The following is an 11,541-nucleotide window of genomic DNA, read 5'->3' on the forward strand; positions in this document are numbered from 1 at the left end:
AGGTCATGTTACTTGACCATGACGAACCTATGAACTATGAGGAAGCGATGATGAGCCCAGATTCCGCGAAATGGCTTGAGGCCATGAAATCTGAGATGGGATCCATGTATAAGAACAAAGTTTGGACTTTGGTGGACTTGTTCGATGATCGGCAAGCCATTGAGAATAAATGGATCTTCAAGAGGAAGACGGACGCTGATAGTAGTGTTACTATCTACAAAGCTCGACTTGTCGAAAAGTTTTTTGACAAGTTCAAGATGTTGACTAGGATGAGATTTTCTCACTCGTATCGATGCTTAAGTCTATCCGAATCATGTTAGCAATTGCCGCATTTTATGAAATCTGGCAAATGTATGACAAAACTGCATTTCTTTAATGGATTTATTAAAGAAGAGTTGTATATGATGCAACCAAAAGATTTTGTCAATCCTAAAGGTGCTATCAAAATATTCAAGCTCCAGCGATCCATCTATGGACTGGTGCAAACATCTCGGAGTTGCAATATACGCTTTGATGAGTTGATCAAAGCATATAGTTTTATAGAGACTTGCGGTGAAGCCTGTATTTACAAGAAAGTTAGTGGGAGCACTACAGCCTTTCTGATAAGTATATGTGAATGACATATTGTTAATCGGAAATGATGTAGAATTTTCTGGAAAGCATAAAGGAGTATTTGAAAGGATTTTTTCAAAAGAAAGACCTCAGTGAAGCTGCTTACATATTGGGCATCAATATCTATAGAGATAGATGAAGACGCTTGATCAGACTTTCGAAGAGTACATACCTTGATAAGATTTTGAAAGAGTTCAAAATGGATCAGTCATAGAAGCAGTTCTTGCCTGAGTTGTAAGGTGTGAAGTTGAGTAAGACTCAAAACCCGACCACGGCAGAAAATAGAAAGAGAATGAAAGTCATTCCCTATGCCTCAGCCATAGGTTCTATAAAGTATGCTATGTTGTGTACCAGACCTATTGTGTACCTTGCCATGAGTTTGGCAAGGGGGTATGATAGTGATCCAGGAGTGGATCACTGGACAGCGGTCAAAGTTATCCTTAGTTACCTAAGAGGACTAAGGAAATATTTCTCGGTTATGGAGGTGATAAATACTCCATCGTAAAGAGTTACGTCAATGCAAGCTTTTACACCGATCCAGATGACTCTAAGTCTCAATTAGCTAAAGTAGCTCCATGCAGAGCATTGTAGACATAGAAAATTTGCAAAATACATACGACTCTGAATATGGCAGACCCGTTGACTAAACTTCTCTCACAAGCAAAACATGATCACACCATAGTACTCTTTAGGTGTTAATCACATGGCGATGTGAACTAGATTACTGACTCTAGTAAATGCTTTGAGTATTGGTCACATGGCGATGTGAACTTTGGGTGTTAATCACATGGTGATGTGAACTATTGGTGTTAAGTCATTAAGTCACATGGCGATGTGAACCAGATTATTGACTCTAGTGCAAGTGGGAGACTGAAGGAAATATGCCCTAGAGGCAATAACAAAGTTGTTATTTTATATTTCCTTATATCATGATAAATGTTTATTATTCATGCTATAATTGTATTAACCAGAAACTTGATACATGTGTGAATACATAGACAAAACAGAGTGTCCCTAGTATGCCTCTACTTGACTAGCTCGTTAATCAAAGATGGTTAAGTTTCCTAACCATAGACATGTGTTGTCATTTGATGAACGGGATCACATCGTTAGGAGAATGATGTGATGGACAAGACCCATCCGTTAGCTTAGCATAATGATCGTTAATTTTTATTGTTATTGCTTTCTTCATGACTTATACAAGTTCCTCTGACTATGAGATTATGCAACTCCCAAATACCGGAGGAACACCTTGTGTGCTATCAAACGTCACAACGTAACTGGGTGATTATAAAGATGCTCTACAGGTGTCTCCGAAGGTGTTTGTTGGGTTGGCATAGATCGAGATTAGGATTTGTCACTCCAAGTATCGGAGAGGTATCTCTAGGCCCTCTCGGTAGTGCACATCACTATAAGCCTTGCAAGCAATGTGACTAATGAGTTAGCTGCGGGATGATGCATTACGGAACGAGTAAAGAGACTTGCCGGTAACGAGATTGAACTAGGTATGATGATACTGACGGTCGAATCTCGGGCAAGTAACATACTGATGACAAACGGAACAACGTATGTTGTTATGCAGTTTGACCGATAAAGATCTTCGTAGAATATATAGGAGCCAATATGAGCATCCAGGTTCCGCTATTCGTTATTGACCGGAGATGTGTCTTGGTCATGTCTACATAGTTCTCGAATCCGTAGGGTCCGCACGCTTAACGTTCGATGACGATCTGTATTATGAGTTATGTGATTTGTTGACCGAAGTTTGTTAGGAGTCCCGGATGAGATCACAGATATGACGAGGAGTCTCGAAATGATCGAGAGGTAAAGCTCGATATATTGGAAGGCTATATTCGGACATCAAAAAGGTTCCGAGTGATTCGGATATTTTTCGGAGTACTGGAGAGTTACGGGAATTCGCCGGGGGAAGTAGTGGGCCTTAATGGGCCATACGGGAAAGGAGAGAAGGGCCTCAAGGGGTGGCCGCACCCCCCCCCCATGGCAAGTCCGAATTGGACTAGGGAGGGGGCGGCGCCCCCCTCTCTTTCCTTCTCCCTCTCCTACTCCTTCCCTCTCTCCCCTCTTGGAAAAGCAACGGGACTCCAACTAGGATTGGGAACCCTCTATAGGCGCGTCCTTCCTAGGCCAGCCTCCTCCTCCTCCCTCCTTTATATGTGGCCAAGGGGGCACCCCAAGAGACACAAGTTGATCTTTTAGCCGTGTGCGGTGCCCCCCTCCATAGTTACACACCTCGAACATATCGCCGTAGTGCTTAGGCGAAGCCCTGCGCCGGTAACATCATCATCACCGTTGCCATGCCGTTGTGCTGACGAAACTCTCCCTCGGCCTCAACAGGATCAAGAGTACGAGGGACGTCATCGATCTGAACATGTGCTGAACGCGGAGGTGCCATACGTTCGGTATTTGGATCGGTTGGATCGCGAAGAAGTTCGACTACATCAACCGCGTTACTAAACACTTCCGCTTTCGGTCTACGAGGGTATGTGGACACACTCTCCCCTCTTGTTGCTATGCATCTCCTAGATAGATCTCGCGTGATCGTAGGAATTTTTTTGAAATTACTGTGTTCCCCAACACTAAATGACCCAATCTGAAAATAGGACACGGCGTGGCGCAGTGGCGGATCCAATATGGAGCATGTGTGTACAGATGTACACCCAAAATAATCTGGAAACAAAAAATTATATATACGCTTATATAACATATGACTATACTACATGCCCAATTGGCCCATTTGTGCAGCAGCCCGGAAGATGTACACACGCACCGAACCAACGACGCACCACGCATGAGCACGAGACGAGAGAAACCTAGCCTTGAGCCTTCCCGTTCCAGTTCCTCTTCCCATGGACCAGGCGGCGGCGCCGATGCCAATGGCGGAGGAGCTCCTTGTCTTTTTTGCGGAAGACACGGCGCCCAGGCCCAGCAGCTGCACCATGCCTGCATCTGCCGGTGGGGAGGAGCAACGGCCCGGACCAAGCGCCGCAGCACCAGAGAGGGTCCCGACAGTAGCAGACACCGGGGAGCAGAGGGAGGGGACAGTGGAGCGATTGGCTCCAACACCTCAGTCAATCTGTAAGCCTAAGGTAAATCCCCCTTCCATCTTCCATCTTCCAAGTCTGAATTTTTCTGTTGAGTCGATTCAGTGTGAAATCCCCAAGCCAATTTGTAGCTTCTATTCAATTCAGAGAGAAACAACTATAGATGCGATTGAGGAGGGAGGATTTGCTTGATTTTATTAGCAGAAAAATAACAAAGGAACTCTCTTTGAATTGTAGGAGTACAACATCCAAAACTCAAGAGGAAGACCATCGATTTGAAAATTTTATGGAGTAGAGCTGGGAAGAAATCAAAGGCATGCATTCAGGTTGAGCAACAAGTGCAGGATGTATCCCCTTTAGTTCAACAGCTACAGATTGCTAGTGCCATTAATGTCGAACCTGATATTGAGAGAAAAGCAAGTGAAGACTCTGAAAATGCAGAGGAAGATGATGACAGTGAAGATGCAATTTATGATGTTCAATTGCTTGAACCTGATCCTGGGTTGAGGATCCCTATCGCTGATTATGATGTTAATGATCAGGATATGATTAGAAGAAGATTCATTGCAAAAGGGGCTTGTTGACCAAAAAAGTATGCTTTTCCACAACACCCTGCTGGAGGTATGCGTCGATTTGTAGCTAAGTTGTTCAAGTCTTATAGTTGCCTTGAGTACAGTAAAGAAAAAGATGCCGCTTTCTGCTTTGTGTGTTATCTTTTCAAAGAAAATTCACATGCTGGTGGAGATTGTTTTGTGAATGGAGGATTTAGAAACTGGAATCACAAGGATAGTTTTTTGAAACATGAAGGTGGAATCAATAGTGCACACAACAAAGCACAAGAAAAATACAATTTCTTCATTGCACCCAAAACAGCAATTGTAGAGTCATTTTCCTCAACCACCAAACAAGACAAGATTCTATATATTGCTCGCTTGGCATATTCTCTTAAATGCCTGAGGTTTCTTTTGTGTCAAGGGTTAGCTTTCCGTGGACATGATGAAAGAGAAGTTTCACTAAATAACAGTAGTTTCCTTGAGCTTCTACATTGGCTAGCAGAGAATTTTGAAGAAGTGGACAAGGTGGTTCTTAAGAATGCTCCAAAGAACAATAAAATGGTAGCTCATGAAATACAAACAGACCTCATCAACTCTTATGCCAAAGAAACTACTAGGCTTATGATGGAAGAGCTAGGTGATAGTTGTTTCTCGCTGATGAATCTAGTGATGTGTATTTACAAGAACAATTGGCTCTTTGTCAACGGTATGTTGATAAAATAGGAAGGGTGGTTGAGAGGTTTCTTGGTATTTTACATGTTGAAAACACCACATCTTTGACACTCAAAACAACAATTGAGAGTTTGCTTATGGAACATGGTTTGACCTTCTCTAGAGTACGTGGGCAAGGATACGATGGTGCCAGCAACATGAAGGGTCATGTCAATGTCCTAAAGAAACTAATTATGGATGAGTCCCCTTCTGCCTATTATGTGCATTGTTTTGCTCATCAACTTCAGTTATCTCTAGTTGCTGTTGCTAAGGAGAACTGTGATTGTGTTTTGTTCTTTCAACAACTTGCTAATCTTTTGAATGTTCTTGGGATGTCTTGTAAGAAGATTAGAATGCTTCGTGTGGCTCAAGCTGAACGGATTATTCAAGCATTGGAATTGGAGGAAATTGAAACTGGTAAAGGCATGAATCAAGAGATGGGTTTGAGTAGGCCGGGTGACACTCGTTGGGGATCTCACCACAAAACTATCATGCATATTCTCCGCATGTATCCATCAATCCGGCTAGTTCTCATCAAGATATCTAAAGATCAAACTCAAAGCAATGAGGCTATGCTTGCTGAAACCATGTTGACATATTTTGAGTCATTTGACTTTGTTTTCATGGCACACTTGTTGCAAACCATATTTGGGCACACCGATGACTTAAGTCGTGCTTTGCAAAAGAAAGATCAAGACATTGTTAATGCCATTGAACTCATTCATTTGACAAAGATTCAATTGCAGTTGTTGAGAGATGATGGTGGATGGGAAACTTTTCTTGAAGAGGTTACTTCTTATTGTGTCAAGGATAAAGTCAGAGTTCCTCAAATGGGTGGTCAGTACAAGCCTCCTGGAAGACCCTCAAGATTCTACAAAAATCTCACGAATCTCCACCACTTCCATGTTCAGATGTTTTTGGCTCTTATTGATAGGCAACTTCGAGAGCTTGGAGATAGATTTGATGAGGTAAACACCGAATTACTTCATTGCATGGGATCATTCAGTCCGGTTAATTCTTTTGCTGCTTATGATAAGGAAAACTTGGTTAAGCTTGCACATCTTTATCCTTTGGGTTTCACGGAGGAAGATTTGATGCATATTCCATATCAACTTACACACTTCATTACTGATATGCGTAGAGATGAGAGGTTTAGAAAGGTGAAAAATATAGTTGACCTTTCTATTATGCTTGTTGAGACAAACAAGAGTGTCACTTATAACCTTGTTTAGAAGCTTCTCAAATTGGTTCTAATCCTACCAGTAGCAACAGCTAGTGTTGAGAGAGTATTCTCTTCAATGACTTTGTGAAAAACAAGCTACACAATAAAATGGGGAATCAACTCTTGAATGACTGCCTGGTTACATTTATTGAGAGGGAGTTCTTCTTTGAAGTGAAGGATGATGTTGTCATATCTCGCTTTCAAGCCATGACAAAGCGTATGGTCGAGTTGTAATTTTCTTATCTATTTTGTAATTCCCTTAATCATTCGAGATATTGTTGCTAGTGAACAATTTATATTTGTATTTGTATTGCTGTGAACCAATTGGCTCCTTTATTAGTGTGATTTTTTTGAACACCCAATATTAAATTCCTGGCTCTGCCACTGGCGTCGCGGTAGTCAGCCACATTATTGTGTTTTACAGTGACCACGGGGGATAAATTTTGTGATGGGGACGAAGGGGTCATTGCAGGACCAACTGTGAAGAAGTCCAAGCATAGGTGGCGTATTATGGAAGGCTCGATAGTGGCTGAGGAAGCCATTATCGAAGACGAGGCAGCACCACGGTTTGTAGAAGAGGGATGCACGGACGATTTCTTCCACGTCCTTGCTCTCTAGTGCATCTTCCATATGGCTGGACCGGAAGCCTGCGGGTGTTGGCACCAAAACACGTAAACTGTTAGCGGGTATTCTCATGTGCCTCCAAAGGCTTATAAAATGCTAGCCTTTACAATTTAAGGCGTTTTAAATAATGGTAGAGATACCCACAAAGGCAAAGACCTTTCAAAGCCATTTTTCTAAAACACCTCAGAAACACAGAATGGAGGCATCTTCAGAACGCCTACAAGCATAATTTGTGGCATTATAATGAATGCCTCCAAAGTTCAAATGTAGCCTTTCTCAGGCTGCCTGCAAAACATTTTTGTGACGCTTTTGAAATTGCCTTCAAAACAATTTTATGGAATGTTTGAAGAATCAATATAATAATAGACAAGGGGAAATGCCAAAAGTTGTCAATTAGTTTACTGATTTAAGATAAGATCAAGTACACTAGATAACATGTAGGGATATTCTATATATAAATGCCAAATGCCCCTGCAGATTGATTGCCAATGTGTGTGCGTGCGTGTGTGTGTGTGTGTGTGTGTGTGTGTGTGTGTGTGTGTGTGTGTATGTGTGTGTGTGTGTGTAGCTTAATCCTTGTGTGCATTTTTCTAACATGAACAGAAGGCTCACCATACATAGAAGGACACAACGAACAAGCTCAAATTTCAACAGGGCAAGTAGTCACACTCCATGATGTCATAACAAAATGATTCTTCACATAGACCATCTAGCACAAACAAAAAGCGGAAGTAGAATGAACAACAACAATTAAGAGACATCACCTCAAACACCTTGTGTGCACTATGGCGTCGGATCGGTAGCAACCAGGCATAGGATGACCCCTGATTTGTGTGTGGCCTGGTCCACCTTGCTCCTCCTCCTCCGCTCCGGCGCCTAGATCTCCCCTCTACTTCATTGCAATCCCACCTCGGAGATCGGGGACGAGAGAAAGAAGAGGCGTGGCGTGGGATGGCAGTAGAGGTTGCGGCGGTCACGACAACTGCGGTGGTTCCAACGCAGGACTCCGGTGGCACAGGAGGCTTCGGTGGCAACGAGTTGCCCGACGATGAGCAACGGCGATGGGTAGGATGGGGATTTTTTGTTGTGTTCTTATTTCATTTTTTGTTAATCATTAATCCTTGAGTTAATATACATGTGCATGCCGCACATGGCACCACGAGGCAACTCATGGCTCTCGTGCGCTGGGTGTGTTTGGGCGACCCTCACAAATGGGAGGACGTCACTGAAAATGCCAGGGAACACCCCCAACGCTCTCTCTCTCTCTCTCTCATATGACATACATTTATCAAGAATAAAAGGTGTTGGTTCGAGCCCTTTGGGTGCAGGATAAAGGTAAACTATAGGCTTGTTGTGTTAGGGAACTTGATCCTTAGATTGTGTCATGAGGCATGTCAACCTTTGATATTATATGAGTACATATCTAGGGATACTATAAAAAATATGGATATTATTGAATACGATTACATAGTACTCATGCTATATCCATTTATGTATTTGGAAGGTACTCTCAGCACCCATGATTTTTGTCAACATACATCCCTACAAATAGCAGAGATACTATTCGAGACCTTCTGAACTAATTGCACCCTTCACATACTTTGAAAGATTATTTTTCAACTAATTAAAAATATGCGTACCAATTTATGTTTTGTGCTCTCTAATCACTAACATGTTTGAGCTTTGATTTGTGGACACTCTTAAATATATACACACAGTTCAGTTCACACTTTGCAACCTACCATGTATTTCCATGAAACATAGTAATATCGTTACCTTGGCAATTGAACACAAAACTCTATCAATTAACTATGGGTTTTACTTCTGCCATGCGAATTGGACACATATTCCATCAGTAGTCTCCGACAAAACGGATCATGTTATTCTCAATATCCCATTAAATATTTAAATATAGACGTTAATTTTATATCCAACTGCCTAAATAAGTTTCATGGTGTGGAATAATATAATGCCTCTAGGAAATTGTTAGACAAATAGATTTATTGTGGTCCATTAAGTACACTTCAGAACCAACAAACAACTACAAGGCCCCGGCGCGAACCAACCTGTAGTTGAATGGTTAGAGGGACAGTGGTATCCCTAGTCCACCAAGATTCAAGTCCTGATGCTCGCATTATTCTTCAGTGGGAGGGGACGTTCCCGTCGACGACGAGGCGCCTACGGTGACTTCGTAAATCTCAGGATAATATGCCGGCTCAGTCTCTCGAAGGTGCTCATAAGAATAGGGTGTGCATGTATGCGTGTATGTACGAGGGCTTGTGTCTATACTGTGTTAAAAGAAAAGAAAAAACTAAAGGCCCGGCGCTTGCGGCGAGGGGCAGGATGGTGGTGACGGGGCCGATGGTGCCATACGACAACCAGCGGTGGATGGACGTGCTCGGCTCCGTGTTGGGACGCAGGATGGCGCATGTACAACGGTGATCTGCATTGCGCATCCAGGCCCACCAGATCGGCTCACTGGTAGAAAAAGGGCCTGTTGTCCCACTTCGTAAGGGCCTTTTGTCCTGGTTCCTGAACCGGGACTAATGGGTCGGTACTAATGCCCTGTCCCTTTAGTCCCGGTTCAATCCAGAACCGGGATTGATGGGCCTCCACGTGGCCTGTGCCGGAGCCCAGGCAGGAGGCCCTTTGGTCCCGGTTGGTGGCACCAACCGGGACCAATAGGCATCCACGCGTCAGCATTTCTGTGGCTGGGGTTTTTGTTTTTTTTGAAAGGGGGGGGGGGTTGGGGGTTTTGGGGGGTTAATTTAGGTGTTTCATATATTGTGTTAGCTAGCTATAATTAATAGAGAGAAGTGTCCTCTCTTATGTCCGTGCTTGGTCGACGCTACGTACTATACATACATATAGAGAGGAGTAGACACGCTAGCTAGCTAGTAAGCAAAGGAAGGAAACAGAAGATCGTCATGAACATATATGCATACAGAGAGAAGTGATATCGACCACCTCTCCTTCTCCGAGAGATTGGTCGAACAACAAGTTCTCGTATATCTATCCGACACTACCGGCTACATATATAAAATAATTATCTCTTACAAATATAATCATACGGACTCATGGTCCACATAGTATTCTCCATCTTCAGCGATCACGTGGTCAAGAAAGAATGCCGCCAATTCCTCTTGAATTGCTCGCATGCGAGCTGGTGCTAGGAGTTCATCCCGCTTCTGAAACATCTAATTTGAAGAAGGGGGTCAATACATATATATATGAATGAATGAAACTCAACACAAATGATGGTAATAAAATAAAATTGTGAATGTTGTTATTTACATACTTCATATTGTTCGTCAGTGTAGCCCCGCTCACAGGTCGTGTGGCGGATGGACTCGCAAACGTAGTATCCACAGAAATCATTCCCTTGTTCCTGCCACAACCACTTTACAAGAAATAGAGGTCGATCAAACTGATAAGCAAGAATGCCAAATCAATAGGAGATGCGCGGAACATGCTACTATAGTACTTACTTTCGGGTGTCTAAATTGCAGCTTCTTCGGGAGTCCTGGAGCTTTTTCGGAGAATTTTTTCCAAACCCTGCTAGACAAAGAAAATAATTACTTGATATATCAGGAAATGAACAAAGTTGCTGATATGGTGGATAATGATCGATTTAACTTACTTCTCGAGCATTTGAGTCATGTCCGCATAGTCCTGGGGATCTTTTCGTCTTGAGTCTAAGACGGTTACTAGTCCCTGCTCAAGCTTAATCTCTAGGAGAATATAGTGGTAACTGCACACGCATGCATAACTCATCAATTACATTACTATAACCTTGACTAATATATAAGAGAAACCGAATACGCACAAGACAGTAACACTCACTTGAAGTTGTAAGGAAAGAGTATTATATTTTTGTTTTCATTTATTACCAACGATCGTAGCAAGTTGGCCTCGGTAGCTGCGGCATGAAATTTAACCTGAGTTGCATCTATGAGATATGTGTTAATGAACCCAATATCACCGACTTGTCTTTTCCTCAATTCGGTGATCTTCAATCTGCATAATATAGTGAGGATGATTATAAATACATGCAATGAAAGAGCTGAGCTATAGAGAGAGACTTAATGACAGAAGTAGTACTACTTACAGACAGTAGCAGGTGACCGTTGTTTTATCGAGGGCCAATTGATTGAAAAACTGAAAGAACTCCTCAAATGGAACAGGCAACAGTTCAATTCCAACGAGGTCATGCTCCTTTTTAACTTTCACATACAAAGTACTCCTTCCCCTAGAGTCTCTGCAGATTTTCAAGTACCAATCATGCAATCTTCGCATCATCGTTGATAGAGATCTTTCATCTTTGACGAGAGGCTTCCCGTACTCGTATCTTTGTATCTGCACCTCCATGAAATCATAATGTACATCGTCGGGCAGGTAATCGCCAAGATTGCTATAACCGGGCACCATCCTCGGATCATTAGCGACGTTGTCGCTAGGCACCTTGAGCGGGGGGCACGATTGCTTCGCTTGTTCGCCGAGCTAGGCAATTTGTTTCCCAGCTCGTTGTTCTTTCAGCCTTTGATCACTGATAGTACTTCCCGACCGCTCCGCTTCGGCAAATTCCTTTCCAATAATGCGCTCATAGTTTCCTTTCGGCGGAGACTTGGGTGGTTTTGTCAGGGCAGCTAGAGTGCGCTTCGCTTTCACCGGATCTACTTTCTCCTCCGGAGATGGATGTTTCTTTGCTTTCACCCCTTCAAAGTAGTTCCTCACTTCTTCTCGTGCGATCTCGGCA

General features: G+C 42.8%; 1 protein-coding gene across 1 annotated transcript; it reads left to right on the top strand.

The window, feature by feature from the left end:
- The first annotated feature begins 3,394 nt into the window (after nt 1–3,394).
- On the top strand, nt 3,395–6,516 carry LOC125522376 (zinc finger MYM-type protein 1-like). Its single transcript, XM_048687436.1, has 2 exons — nt 3,395–3,719; nt 3,912–6,516. The coding sequence occupies exon 2, from the start codon at nt 5,038–5,040 to the stop codon at nt 6,169–6,171; it is 1,134 nt and encodes a 377-aa protein (XP_048543393.1). The 5' UTR covers nt 3,395–3,719; nt 3,912–5,037; the 3' UTR covers nt 6,172–6,516.
- The last annotated feature ends 5,025 nt before the right edge of the window (nt 6,517–11,541 follow it).

The sequence above is a fragment of the Triticum urartu genome, chromosome 7 (genome assembly GCF_003073215.2).
Source record: "Triticum urartu cultivar G1812 chromosome 7, Tu2.1, whole genome shotgun sequence".
NCBI lineage: Eukaryota > Viridiplantae > Streptophyta > Magnoliopsida > Poales > Poaceae > Triticum > Triticum urartu.

Bases quoted from the DNA above. Each gene is read 5' to 3' on its own strand.
- LOC125522376 (XM_048687436.1), top strand. From the start codon at position 5,038: ATGGAACATGGTTTGACCTTCTCTAGAGTACGTGGGCAAGGATACGAT.